The sequence below is a fragment of the Lutra lutra genome, chromosome 13 (assembly GCF_902655055.1).
Source record: "Lutra lutra chromosome 13, mLutLut1.2, whole genome shotgun sequence".
NCBI lineage: Eukaryota > Metazoa > Chordata > Mammalia > Carnivora > Mustelidae > Lutra > Lutra lutra.
In genome coordinates this window covers 3,063,804-3,078,476 of record NC_062290.1, presented here as the reverse complement: position 1 = coordinate 3,078,476, position 14,673 = coordinate 3,063,804, and the positions used below count along the sequence as shown (strand labels likewise).

The 14,673-nt window shown below is 48.2% G+C and overlaps 1 protein-coding gene across 7 annotated transcripts in view; it reads left to right on the top strand.

Annotated features, from left to right (window-relative positions):
• Window positions 1-14,673, top strand: part of SPIN1 (spindlin 1) — a 78,458-nt gene that overhangs the window by 47,342 nt on the left and 16,443 nt on the right. For 4 of the 7 annotated variants that reach the window (XM_047698714.1, XM_047698713.1, XM_047698715.1 and 1 more), the window contains 2 exons: window positions 7,838-7,886; window positions 13,305-13,306. In XM_047698714.1, coding sequence (XP_047554670.1) covers window positions 7,838-7,886; window positions 13,305-13,306 — 51 coding nt within the window. The remainder of the gene's footprint in view (window positions 1-7,837; window positions 7,887-13,304; window positions 13,307-14,673) is intronic. The other 3 variants (XM_047698717.1, XM_047698712.1, XM_047698718.1) reach the window with 1 other exon arrangement.

Genomic DNA, 14,673 nt, shown 5'->3' with positions numbered 1-14,673 from the left:
CTTTATCCTCTGCTCTGTTTGGTGTTGCCAGTGTTCTCGATTTTGGCTATTCTGTTAGATGTGGAGTGGTATCTCATTGTTTTTAGTTTGCATTTTCCTGATGACATTATGATGTGTAGAGCATCTTTTCATACATGTTTTTTGCCATTTTGTGTTATGCTCTTTGGCCCATGTTGAATCAGGTGGTTTTCTGTTTGAATTTTAAGAGTTCTTTGTATGTTTTGGATTAACAGTCCTTCATCAGGTATGTTTTCCAGGTATTTTTTTCTTCTGGTTGTCTTTCCTTTTTAAAAAATTTTATTTTAGAATTAAAAACCCCTATGACTAGGGCTGACTTTCAGTAGATCACAGCAAGGGAGCTGCTCTGCTACGTATGAAACCCTGACCTAGAAGCAGGTTGTCTGTGAATGGTTTAGCACCAGGTTCCCCACTAATGTGTGTTGCGTGACTGGCAAGGGGATGGCCCCCTTTCCAGCCGCGCCTGTTTCCCCGGGGACGACAGGCCCTCTACACCGGATCCTGGTCCCTAAATGCAGTCGGCTGCTGGTGGGGACAGTGGGGTTGGCTATCTGAGGCCAGCCAAGGCTCCTCAGGGCTTCCCTGTCATTCCAATGGGCAGGATTCGGACTTAGAGGCATTCAGTCATAATCCCACAGATGGTAGTTTCACTCCATTGGCTTCTCAGCCAAGCACATACAGCCAGATTCTCATTTTCTTGATAGTGTCTTTCACAGAGCAGAAGCTTTTAAATTTAATGAAATCCAGCTTATCAGTTCACTTCTTTCATAGATTGTGCCATTGTATTATCTTAAAAAGTCATCAATGTAACCAAGGTCATTTGGTTTTTTCCCTATGTTAACTTCTAGAGAAGTTTCATAGTTTTGCACTCTGCATTTAGGTCTATGATCCATCCAGTTAATTTTTGTGAAGGATGTAAGGTCTCTGTCTAAATTTATTTTTTTGCAGGTGAATGTGTAGTCATTCCAGCACTATTTATCAAAAAGACTTTATCTTTTCTCCAATTTATTGCCTTTGCTCCTTTGTCAAAGATCAGTTGACCATATGTGGGTCTTTTCTAGGGTTCCCCATTTGATCTGCTTGTCTATTCTTTAGCCAGTATACCATGCTGTCTTGATTAGTGTAGTTTTATAGTATGTCTTAAAGTCCGGTAGTGTCAGTTCCCAACTTTGTTCTCCTCCTTCAATATTGTGTTGACTGTTGTGGATCTTTTGCTTTTCCCTATAAACTTTAGAACTGGTTTGTTGATATCCACAAAATAATTCACTAGGATTTGGATTGGGATTGCATCGAATCTGTAGATCCAGTTGGAAAGAACTGACCCCCCCTTTTTTTTTTCTTTTTAAGATTTTATGTATTTATTTGAGAAAGAATGAGTGAGGGTGAAAGAGAGAGAATGAGGGGAGGAGGGGCAGAGGCAGAGGGAGAGGAGAAGCAGGCTGTGGGCTGAGCAGGGAGCCCCATGTGGGGTTTGATCCTGGGGCTCTGAGATCATGACCTGAGCTGAAGGCAGATGCTTAACTGACTGAGCCACCCAGCAACATGTGGGAAGAATTGACATCTTGACAGTACTGAGTCTGTCTGTGAATGTGGAATATCTCTCCATTTAGATAGTTGTTCTTTGATTTCTTTCATCAGTTTTCCTCATACCTGTCTTATATATGGGGTCTGTAGTGATGTCTCCTCTTTGATTTCTCACGTTACTGATTTGTGTCTTTTTTCTTGTTAGTTATCCTGGTTAGAGATTTATCAATTTTGATTTTTTCAAAGGATGAGCTTTTGATTTCATTGATTTTTTTTTCTGTTGATTTTCTTTTTAAAATATTACTGATTTCTGTTAGAATTTTTAATAACATTTTTTTTTAAAGATTTTATTTGCTTATTTGATGGAGAGAGCTCAAGCAGGGAGAGCAGGAGGCAGAGGGAGAGGGAGTGGGAGAAGCAAATTTCCCTCTGAGCAGGGAGCCCAATATGTGGCTCAGTCCCAGGATCCTGAGATCATGACCTGAGCCAGAGGCAGACACTTCACTGAGCCCCAGGCGCCCCAATCTTTATAACATCTTTTGCTTACTTTGCATTTAATATGGTTTCCTCTTTTAATTTCCTAAGATAGAAGCTTAGATTTTTTTTATTTTAGATCTTTCCTCTTTTCCAATGCATGCATTCAGTGGTATAAATTTCTTTCTACGTGCTGCTTTCCCTGCATCCCACAAATTTTGTAGATTGTATTTCCATTTTTATTTACTTCAAAACATTTTTTAATTTGTCTTGAAATTTCTTCTTTGAACTATGTATTTAGAAGTGTGTTGTTTAATCTCTGAGTATTTGGGGATTTTCCAGCTATTTTTCTGTTATTGATGTTAGTTTGATTTTATTGTGGTTTGAGAGCTGTCGCAGGATTTCTATTCTTTTAAATGTATTAAGGTGTATTTTATGGTCTAGAATGTTGTTGGATAAAGTAGTCTGTTGATGTCAGTTATATCCATTTGATTAGTGGTGGTTTTGGGTTTGACTGTGTCTTCACTGATTTTCTGCCTGCTGGGTGTCCATTTCTGATAGAGGGTTATTGAAGTATCCAACTGTGATAATGGATTTATCAGTTTCTCTTGGTAGTTCTAACAGTTTTGCCTTCCTTAGTTTGATGTTTTGTTGTGAGACACACATGTTAAGGATTATTATTGCTAAGGATTTATCTTTATCATAATATATATATTTTTTCCCTGGTGACTTCCCTGCTCTGGAATCTCTCTGAAATTAATATAGGTACTCTCATTTCTTTTGATCCGTGTTAGCATGGTGTATCTTTTTCCTTCTTACTACTTTTATTTATTTATTTATTTATTTTTAAAGATTTTATTCATCCATTTGACAGAGATCTCAAGTAGGCAGAGAGGCAGGCAGAGAGAGAGAGGAGAAAGCAGGCTCCCTGCTGAGCAGAGCCCGATGTGGGGCTCGATCCCAGGACTCTGGGATCATGACTTGAGCCGAAGGCAGAGGCTTTTACCCACTGAGCCACCCAGGCACCCCATCCTTCTGTCTGCTTTTAATCTAAATAGATCTTTAAGGTGGATTTCTTGTGGACAGTGTACAATATGGTCTTGTTTTTTGTGCCACTGTGACAGTCTTGATATTTTAATTGGTGTATTTAGACCGTTGATATTAAGGTGATTATTGGATTAATATCTGCTGTATTTATTACTGTTCTCTATTCATTGCCCTTGTTCGTTTTGTTTTTGTTTTTGTTTTTTTAAGATTTTACTTATTCATTTGACAGAGATTACAAGTAGTCAGAGAGGCAGGCAGAGAGAGAGAGGGGGAAGCAGGCTCCCTGCTGAGCAGAGAGCCCTACGTGGGGCTCGATCTCAGGACTCTGAGATCATGACCTGAGCCGAAGGCAGAGGCTTTAACCCACTGAGCCACCCAGGTGCCCCGTTCTTTTGTTTTTTTTTTTTTAAGAGACTGCCCTAGAGTTGGCAGGATACACATTCGTAACTCATCCAGTTCACTTATAAGTAAGCTATAATCATCTGATATGTTGTTGCTAGTATTCTGAACAAATGTTACCAGTTCTGTTAAGAATAATCAAAATAGAAGTTTTTGTTTTATCTTCACTGATTCCATCTCTAATGATCTTTCTGTAGATTTGAGTTTCTCAGCTGTATTTTTCTTTTCTCTGAAGAATTTCTTTTCCCATTTCTTACAGTGCAGGTCTCCTGGCAGCAAATTCTTTCACCTTTTGCTTGTTTGAGCAAGTCTTCTCCTTCACTCTTGAAGGGTAACAGAATATAAAATTCTAGGTTTTTAATTTTTTCCCCAACACTTCAGGTATTTCACTCTTCTCTCTGCATGCTTGATTTCTGAGGAGACGTTGGATATAATTCCTGCCCTGTTCCTTTGTACATAAGGTGTTTTTCCTCTGGCTCTGTCAGGAGTTTTTCTTTGTGTCCTTATATGTGGTTTTGGGGGCATTTATCCTGCTTGGCATTCTCTGAACTTCTGGATCTCTGGTTTAGTGTTTGACCTTAGTTTGGGGAAATCATTAGTCATTATTGCTTCTAATACTTCTTCTGTTCCTTTGTCTCCTTCTTCCTGGCATTCCCATTGCACATGTTACGTCTTTGTAGTTGTCCCATGGTCCTTGGTTATTTTGATTTGTTTTTTCCTGTTTTTGTCTTTTTTCTCTTTGCTTTTCAGGTTTGGAGGTTTCTTTTGGCATGTCCTGAAGCTCGGCGAGTGTTCTCAGCGGCCTCTGGTGATTGCTGGATTAATGTCGGCCGGTTTCTTACTGTCTCTCTGTTCTTGCCCTGTCCTTTCTTCCTTTTCCCTCTTCACTTTCCCTGCCCTTTGTGGTTTTTAATCAAGCACTTGCCATGATTTTGCTTTCTCCATCGTGAGTTCCCCAGACACATTCTTCAGTTCCGTAACGGTGTTTGAGCTCTGCCATGTCTTTTAATTTTTCTGTTTACATTACTCATCTTTTCTCACATGGTGAATACTTTTTTTTTTTTTTTTTTTTTTTTTTTGGGTAGAGCCCCTAGCTCGTTACTGATAGTTACTCAGTACTCTTGGTCTCATGGTCCCACCATCCCTGTCTTACCGGAGTCTGGGCCAGGTGCTCGCTGTCTCTTCACACCACGTTGTTTGCTTTCCAGCGTGCGGTGCCGTGTGGCTGAGACGCGGGCTGTGTCGGGCGCCTGTAGCATGTGCTCTCACGTGTCTGTGCCGCGGGCCACCTCCTCCCGCAGGGCGACCGGATGGCGGCTGCGCTTCGAATTCCCCTTCCCTCAGGCCCGCTGGGCTCTGAGCCAGGCCGAGGCGGAGCTCTTGAGGGCAGGCCTTGCTGCGAACTGAGCGCTTCGCTGGATTTCTGAACGGGGACTTTCCCCCTCCTGCTGCTGGAGGCAGGAGGGGGTTTTTCTCTCTTCCTGGAGAACCCGGCAGCGTTCCTGGACGTGAGACGTGCCAGCGCGTTGGTGCCCTGCTTCCCCTTGGCACGATTGGTGGCCGGAGGCTTCATCCCAGCCTTATCCACCCCGAGGCCCCGGCCGCTGGGCAGTTGCTGCTCGGCCTTTCCTGCTGAGCTGGCGTGGTCCGTGCCCGCGGGTGGCCCCCGGCTCGGGGCGGGGGTTTGCTGGGACTTGGCGGCTCTGACCAGCCGAAGGAGACTGGTTGACTCTTCGCCAGTTCAGCTTCTGTTTGTTGGGGTGCAGCACAGAAATAGCTTGTTCTCCCCTTCGTGGCGTTCAGTTTTCAGGAGCTCTTTGCCTTCCCTCTTGGTAGCCTCTTGTTCCCGCATAGTGACCGTGATGCCCTCAGTTTCCATGAGGACACCCGTGCTTTCCCTTCATCCGTGTGGCTCGGGGATCATTTCATAAACGGCTGCTCGTCCGACAGCACGCCCGCCATGGAGGCGTTTCCTGAGTGATCACTAGCAGATGGTTTCTGCCAGGGGCCCCTCCAGCTGGGGACGAGAGCTCCATGAGGACGCATGGGGACTTGCGGGCCAGGGCAGCCCAGATGCAGAGTCTGCTGTCCTGGCCCGGTGTCCTCGCATGGGAGGGGAGGGCGCACTGACGTCTGGGGCAGGCCCAGCAGACCCTGAGCGAGTTCTTCCTGTCTGTGTGCATGTCTCTCCTCATCTTCTACCCCAAGCCTTGCCATGTTCCACAGCGCTCCGGGGGACTCTGCCCTCTTTCTAGGCTGTGCCCTCCTGTCATCCCTGAGCTGGCTGCGTGTGGAAGGAGGGCGGCCCTGCGCTGTCACCTGGGAATAGTGACAGATCATCCTGCAAAGACCAGTCGGCCATCTCTACCCCTGTTCACTTAACTTGACAGTTGTGAATGGGATACTGGGAAGGAAATGTGTGTTTACATCACACTCTTCCATGTAAGGCCAAGGAGAGAGAACTTTGTGGATAACCTGCCTGCCTTCGGTCTGGGGAACCACCATGCTGAGCCTGTGGTCAGAGAGTCTTTGTTTTCTGTTTATTTTTGCTGCTCAGTGTGAATTTTGATCACTGTAGTAAGTACCGTGTTTGCTGCATTCCACGGATTGTGTTTCCATTTGTTTGTTTTTCAAGATCCAGTTTCATGGTGGTTTTGTCTTTGAACTGTGGACTTCTGGAAGATTGTTATTTAATTTTAAAAAACACAGGCATTTCCAGCTACTATTTATTTCTCGTTTCTCATGTGGCCAAAGCACAAACTTCTTATGATTTCATGTTGTTTTAAGTGCATGGAGGGTTTGTGTTACAAGGAGCAGATGGAGTGTGGGTGAACGTCTCATGTGAACTTGGGAAAAAGTATGTGTTGGCTGTCTGTGGAGTTTGGGTCTTCCGTGTCTCTGCCGATTTTCTGCCCATGCGTTATGTCCATTACGGAGGGAGGAGCTCAGATGGGTGCATGTGATTGTGGGTGATTCCGTCCTGCTGGCCCCGTCCGGTTTTGCTTGTGTCCTTCACTGTTCTGGGACGAGGTCCACACATGTTCAGGCTGGGGTGAAATGTAGGGGCTTTTTGGTTCTTTGGCTCTTACCATCTTGAATGTCGTCTTGCACCTCAGTGACTTTGTCTTGAAGTTAACTTGTGCGGTGTTAGCCACTGTGCCGTCCTTTCCATCTCGTCTCTGAGTTGGTGCGTGTGGGGTCTGTGCTCGCCATGGTTCTCTGTTCCGTTGGCCTGGGAGCTGCCGGGGCTGGACGTGTGCTGAGTCCACAGGTTCACCCCACTGTTTTCTGTATGGCTCCGCTGTTTCTGACAATGAATCTGGAGTCAGTATTGCCTTTATTTCCCTACATTTAATGTGTGATGCATTGTCAGGAACTTTTAAAAGTCTTTTATTATTGGTTGCTGGTTTTCAGAGATGGGATGAGGACGTGCTCTGGCATGGTTGTCTTTGGTGTCGGTGAGCTCGTGGGCCGTGAGGTTGCATACTTAGCACATCTGGAGGGCCCACTGCCGTTGCTTCTTCCAGAGTTGTTTCTTCTTTCCCTTGCCGTCCTCTCTGTCATAGGTGCAGTTTACTCTGCATTCAGCCACCGAGGCCGTTCCTGTCCCTGTTCTTCCTCACTGTCGTGGAACTGGTCTTTGTGGGATCTGGTCCGTGGCTCACCATGTTCGCTGATCTTCATTTCAGACCCTGTGTTTTCCACCAGTTTCATTCCAGTCCTTTCTTTCTTCATTTTTAAGTGTTGTGTGTGTCTTCCTTTAAATATGTGAGCATGTTTATTACAGCACTTTTAATATCTTTGTCTGTTACTTACGTTGTCTGGTGATAACCCACGGGGGTGAGGGGTCCAGTCTGCCGCTCTGCGTTGGGGATGAGCTGTGGTGCGTCGTGACCCTGTCGCTGCCTTCTGAGTTTGTTCCCATCCTCAGATGCCCAGATGGGCTGTAGCAGCTTTGATTCCTGGGGCTCCTTCAGCCTTCCTGCTGAGGAGCCATCTCTGGTTTTTACCACACGGGTCCAAAGAGGTGTCTCAGCGGACTTTGAACACCGTTCAGACGCCTTCCTACCCCCAGATGCGTCATACTTTATGGCTAGATCGTTGCTTACTTCTTTGGTTTTTGTCCATGTGGTTTGGGGTGGTTTTTTAAGGGTGATCTGGGGAGATGAGCTGTTGTCCTGTCATTTTATCTTCCCAGAACTCCTTTTATCTCTTTTTTAAGAATTAGATAAACAGATGGCATTCTACATGTTGGCTTGTTTATGGTTTATTTTCATTTCATGCTTTATGCGGTGGTTTTCAGAAGTTAATTTTTTCCAAGTTCTGAAGTATTTTCTATCCAGTTTTTATTGACTTATATTCACTTCTCTTTTAGGCCATGCTGGTGTGTCTGCAAGTATGATGAAGAAAAGGACGTCCCACAAGTAAGCACCCCTGAAACTTGCTTTTAGATAGCGGGTTGTCACCGTGGGTGACGTAGGGTCTGAGACGCAGCGTGATGCCCTCTCCCCTGGGTTGAGAAGGTCTTGCCTCACTGCATGTTTTCTCCCTTGTCCTTGGCCTGGCCTATGGCTGCCTAGGCCTGTCCATCCACCTCTTAAAGCCTCTGGGTCATGATTTCCCCTCCAGCTCCGAGGGGCTGGACTGATGGCAGGAGGTGTCCACTGAGGGAGGCAGGCGCGTGGTGAGCCCTCCTGCTCCTCTCCTTGGAAGGGCTGTACGCTCTTGGCATCCAAGTTCTTTCCTCAGTCTCCGATCTGCTGGACAAGGAGCTCCTTGTGGACAGAGGCTTTTGCTCGTGCTTGAGGGTCTGGCGAGCATGCTGACAGGTGCACTCGCTCACCGCTTTATAACATTTTCAAATAAATGAAAAGCTGGTAATTTAGGGAACACATACGCATGTTGAAAGATAATTAAAAAGCCATGTATTTTAAGTGACCAGTATGTTATAAATCCTAAATTCTGTAGGTACCAGAGTAAAGAAGCCACTTTTTCTCCCTTAAATCTTTGTGTATGATATAGTTACATTTAAAAAGAAAATTGGGATACTTAAATGACAATACTGTGCTTATACTGAATTACATTGAATAGATTTCACAAGTACCCACCAGGTTCTGGTTTGCTGCTGTCGCACCACGGACATTGCTCTAACGAACCAGTTCTTATTGTTTTGAGTCTTAATTGTAGACCGTTAACTCTGGAAGAGACCCTTTGACCCCAGCTAGCACATCCTGAGCCTCTCATTATAGCCTTTCTTTCCAAATTATTCATACTGAGAGGCTCGGGAGCACGCAGCCACCACCTGTGGGGCTGAAGAGCACGAGGCGCCTGTTGGTAATGGTCGTTGGTCAGTGCACACGTGCCTCCTGTTTCAGGGCACATGTGGACGTGTAAATACCTGCCATGTGTAGTTCAAGAAATGACCTGGAATAGAAAGGTGTGACGTTGAGGTGAGTGTATGTGTCCCTGAGGTTTGAGAAAGCATTTTCCAGATTCCGTGAATTTGCCCCTTACCTTCATGCTTCTGCCACGTCCAGGGACGTGGTAATTCATGTTACTGTCTCCCCTCGTTATCCTACCATAGCATTACCGTGTGTGGTAAACCGTGCCACGGTCTAAGCGGAAGGTAACCAAACAAATACAGGCCTTAAATAGTAGGTAATGCTAGAAACGTAACTACAGTGGAAGAGAGGCAAGGGACATGTTAACTTTGCAGGACCGGAACAGTTCATGCAAAATAAATTTTGCCAATCCGTTAAAAATGATTGGCTTTAAGGATGTAATGCGCATTCAATTTTAGCCATTTTACACATTGCCGGGTAGGACCGGAAGGTCCTTTCGTTAGGATTTTGGGCCTTGTTGGGTTTGTGCAAGGATTTCACGAGCCTCACCTGCAGCACCGTGGTCATCCATTAACTCCTGCTTCCGAGGTGCTGGTGGTTTCCCCTCTCAGAGCACAAGGAATAAACACCCGATTTTAAAACTGGGCTGTTGGTGTGTGTACCGGCTAAAGGCGTCTGACCCCTGTGCGCTCCCGTGTGCGGAGCTTGACCTGGTGCTCGTTCCGTTGAGAGAGTAGAGGGCTGTGACCCAGGTACTCTGTAGCCAGAGGGAGCCGGAAAGAAAGGGAAGGCTGCTCCCGTTGGCCCGTGTCTTCTCACCTCTGCACACATCCGAAGGCGGTCGGACGCAAACACCGAGGACGCGCAGGTCTGCACAAGGCACTATGAGTGACCGTTGCTCACCGCCTCTGGTGGGGCCTCTACCCGGGAGCTGGCGCGAAGCGGGAACTGGTGGCTCAGCTGGGCGCCTCGGCACGCTCCTCCCATCTGCCTGGCCCCGCGCTTACCGGGCCTAAGAACGCTGACGTGCACCAGGACGGGCCCTCTCCACAAGTGCCATGTTTATGGAAAGCACATGGAAAAGAAGGCCTGGAGCCATGCCCGCCTCCACTGTGGGCCTCCGGCAAGCGAGTCAGGCACGCAGGACTGACCCATGCCTCAGTCTAGGGGGGCTGAGCGGGAACCCCACGTGTGGACGCCTCTGCCTGCTGGAGGGAGCCCCAGGGACACTCAGGAGACGCGTGCCGGCGGGGACTCGGGTCTACTGTGTTGGAGCACCTTGGCGCCCAGAAATCATGTAGCGGTGGCTTGTTTCTGCTTTTCCAGTAAATGGAAAAAGCTTCCGTGCCTCCTGGTGGCCGGGCCCCTCACTGCATTTTGGGAACAAGTTGGTGACCGGCGTCTCCTGGTTTCGTCGGAGGTGATTTGGGAAATGCGTCGCAGCAAACAGCCTGGGCCAGAACTGCACGGGTCCACGCACACCTGCATTTATTTCTGTAAACGCGGGACCATGCCGCGCGCGTGTGTGTGTGTGTGTTGTCTTCCTTAGGACTGTGCTCGTAACACTGTTCTCCAGGCTGCTGGGGGTAAGAACGCTGTGTGGAGTAGAGGCTAGCTAACTGTTCTGGGTATCAGTAAGGCTTCCAGCCAAGCTGTTAAAGTTTGAGGGAGTCCGAAGTTACACCCAGATTTTCGACTACATGGGGTTCAGTGCCCCAGTCCGCTTTGTTCAAGGGTCAGCGGCGGATTTTGAAGGGAAGGTACGATTGGGCGGCCTCTGAGGTTAGTTCACCTGTCGTAGTTGTGTTTCCGGTTTTGAGGTGGGAATCTGCTGCTTCCTTCCCCTTGTTGGCATCGTGGAATGCATTTCTGCTTCTGGGTTTTGGTGTATTGCCCCTGACGTGCATTTAGAGAATGGGCTGGGGCTTTTATGCACTGAGTAGAGAGATTTCCGGAGAGCACTTTTCTGTTTAAGACGTTAGTCACTGACAGTGACGAGGACGGAGAGAAACGCCCTCCTCCTCTTCCTCAAGTCCCTGGGTGGCAGCGCTGTCAAGGAACCCGGAGTCCTTTAACGCACAGAGGCCTCACGGCGCCTACCCGGTGCCGGCGCAGGGAGCGTGTTCGCGGCCCGTCTGCAGAGTGCTGGTGTCCGCGGGGAGCACGCGGCCTAGTTGAGCATGGAGCCTGGTGCTGCCTGACTTGAGCCCATCAAAACCGAGACGACGTCTTCCTCAGCTTGTGAGGAACTGCTCTCCACACCAGGAAGTGGGCAGCGTTTGCAAGGCCCTCGGCTCTGGGAGGCTTCTGTGGGCAGCTGTTCGCGTGTAGACGGAGTAACCTGAGAACCCGGTGCGATTTGGGTGGAAGACAGATGCTCGAGGCTGTTTTTCTCTCCTGTTGAGCGCGCAGTGGCGGTTCTGCCACAGAACTTGTGTTAAGCAGCACATCCCAGAAAAGCAGCTTTTTCTTCTCTTTGCTGGTGGCATCTTGTGAAAAGACAGTCACTTTGGTTTAATCAGTATTTTATGCTGAAATGTGCTGGAAAACAGTAAGGGAACTGCTTTTCTAGGACGGTACTAAATAGAGTAGAGGAAGAGGGGCAGGAGTTGTTTATACAACAACGTACGTGGCGTGAGACAGGCACTTGCTGGTTCACAGCAGACTTGTGGTGGTTGGAATTTGAGCAAGTGTGGCCCCTGTAACTGCTGGCTACCAAAGTAAGATCTTCCAGTCCTGGGGGGCTGTTAGGGGGTGGGTCTCGGGCACTTAGGGAGTCTGGCTAAATGGTGGACGGTCTTCCAACACAGAATTTCCTTTGTGGATGGCAGAGCGAATAGCGTGGTCGGGTCAGAACTTACTCGAAGCGTTGAAAGTGATGAGTGAGGTACAGAAATGCCCCCTGCATTCGCAGCTCACCTTGTTGGGAACGTGGACGCGTAGACATGAGTGTTGGATCTGAATCGTGCTCCCCAGCTGCGGTGCCTGGGGTAGAGAGCCCGGGAGCCCGTTAGGTTAGAAGGTCTGGGATTGTGGACTCGGGTCTCTGGGGCTGGCGTGGGCTTCCGCACGTGCTCCGGGTTGCCGTCCGCCTGCCTGCGGCTCCTCTCAGGCTCATCGGGGAGCTGAGCAGTGAGAGTGGTTGCTGAGGGGCCGGCCCCATCCACTGTCCCTGCGGACGGATAGTAGCTCCCAGTGGCCCCGGAAGCCAGTCATTTCAGAGGTGGCTTCTGGAGAGAAGGAGCGAGCAGTGTGATCCTAGGGGTTCACCTCGCTTCTGTACTTTACCTGTGAATCATTTGGGTGGTGACTCGGGGCACCCTTGTCCTTGCACTTGGTGGCAGTTCCAGCCACCTCCCCAGAGCGAAGCGTCTGGGCGTCTGTCTGCAGCCACCCTGTGTGTCAGCCTGGCAGGTGGTCACGAGAACATACAGGAAATTGAGAGCGGTTAAAAACATGGGCGTCCGGGGAGGACCTGAGTCAGCATCACCACATTCAGGGAGCCCTCATTTTAAAATTAGAGAAGCTGTTTCCATTGTGTGTCACATCTGTGTGCTGCTCTTTGAACCGCCCAGAGATGACCCAAGGGCGTGTCTGCTGCCGCCTTCCCCAGGAACCGGAGACGTTGCTTTTCATTTGCTTTCATATGTACTGTTTTGGCATGTGAAAATAAGCTTTAGTTTTTATTATGGTTTCTGTTGATTTTTATCTAAAGTAGCAATTAGCAATTAAAATAAAAAAATTTTTTTTAAAGAATTTATTTATTTGACAGAGCCCAAGTAGACAGAGCAGCAGACGGAGAGGGAGAAGCAGGCTCCCCACCAAGCAGGGAGCCTGATATGGGGCTTGATCCCAGGACTCTGGGATGACGACCCAGGCCGAAGGCAGCCGCTTAACCGACTGAGCCACCCAGTTACCCTGCAATTAAAATAAAATCTAAGAACTTGTTTAGGATATAATTTTTAACCTTTCTGGTTATGAGCAATTTAAAATGTCCACAAAAATAGAGTAACAGTAAGTCCTGAGCCCTGTCAGCCAGCTTCAGTGATCATCAGCGTTTTGCCTGCTGATAGACTCTGAGACGATACCGGAGCGGACCACTCGTTACCCAGGGGAGTTCCCAACCTCAACGCCCAGTCGATGCAGGGTGGAAGAACTTAAATCAGTTTACAAACAACATATATTTGTGCACGCTTACTATGAAATAATACGTGATATTTTAACACGTGTAAGGACATTTTAGAGCACTCTCCTGTAAGCCTTGGCCGCGAGAGCCTCGGGCAGAGTCCCGTCCTCATAGTTGGGGCGCTTGAGTTCCACTTGAAACACAAGTGTGTCACTTGAAGTGCTTGTGTCTGCCTTCAGTGCTGCTGTGGGGAAAATGATCTCTGTCGCCTCTGTCTCTTCGGCCCGACTGCTAATGAGTCGTCATCTTCCTTTAGCGCCAGGGACACGATGCTCCACAAGTAGCGTTACCCCTGACTAAAATGCAGGCACTAGAAGTGAAGTTCGGAAGTGGTAGCATGGAGATGTGTAAATCTGTTTTTGTATCTAGCTTCCTGCAGAAGTAAGATACTCATTGCATTAATTTAGTAGTAGTTACTTTATTAAAAATTGTGCTTCACATGCTTGTAAAAATGAACTGCTTTTAAGTCATCATAGGAAAATTTGAAAGCACAGGTTAACCCAGAGGAAGACAACCTAAGTATTTCTAGTGCCGCTCTAGGATTACTCACAGCTGCTGGTACTGTACCGAATGTTTGAGAAGCCCTTTTTCTCCCTGTCGGCGGGTATTTATATGTGCACAAGTTTTTCATGTCCTATTTTCTACATTTCTCATGGATCTAGTAGCTGTGTGGTACGAGCTTCTGCATCCGGGGGGCGGGGGGAGGCGCGGTGAAACGTGCTTTATAAACTCCCGTCACAGACTCGGCTCAGAGCACGGCAGCTGGGTTCTGCACCACTTTCAGATAAATTCTCGGCCCTGGAATCACCAGGACGGCAGATTGCCGAGTTTTGCGTAAGGAGGGCTGTATCCCCACCAGAAGCAGAGAGAGGATTGTACTGTCACCATAATTTGCATGAAAAGTAACTTCCCCAAATTGGCAGTTTTTGTTGTTACTGGTTAGAAAGTTCATCCTACCTCATCCTATTGGCAGGCCAGAACATTAGAAATTCCTGGGAGACCTAAAGCATGTTGGAACAGATTTATGTAAAAGTTAAGCCGAGCTGGGGAACTCTGCCACTTTGAGGAGAAAAGGAGGCTGTGCAAACAGTGACTGCCTGGGTAGGCTCTGGAATCTGCACAGGTTGGACACCACCAGGGCTGGCTGCAGCCGAAGAGGAGAGACTGCTTGCCTAGATGCTTCCCTGTCCCAGCTGCCCTCCTGAGGTCTCCGCTCACTCACCTCCTGGCCGCCCTGCAGCCCCCGCCAGTCGCCAGGGCTCACCTGGGCCTGAGGAGGTGCTCCCAACCACTGACGCTGTGACCCTGGCTTACGTGGAACACGGGAGCCCCGGGAACCAGCAGGCACGTGAGGAGCGCTAATGGCAGGAGAGACCATCGCACAGCGTGGGAGAGCTAACCGGGGAGCCGCACGGCACCCCCAGCATGGACAAGGCCGACCCACAGAGTTCATAGAGGAATCAGGCAAGGACATGAACGTTACCCCAGATGTTGAAAGATTTGGTAATTGAAGAGACCCTGTTCAAGAGAAGATCAAACCATTAGCATCTAGAAATTAAAGATGCTGTGTGAGATACTCAGTATGTAGGCTGAAATTCAAGCCCGTCTATTTTACCTGCTCTTACCTGACCCAGGGACACTTGGTCTGAGGCTTTCTGGAAGGTCGGCAGCATTGGGGAAGGT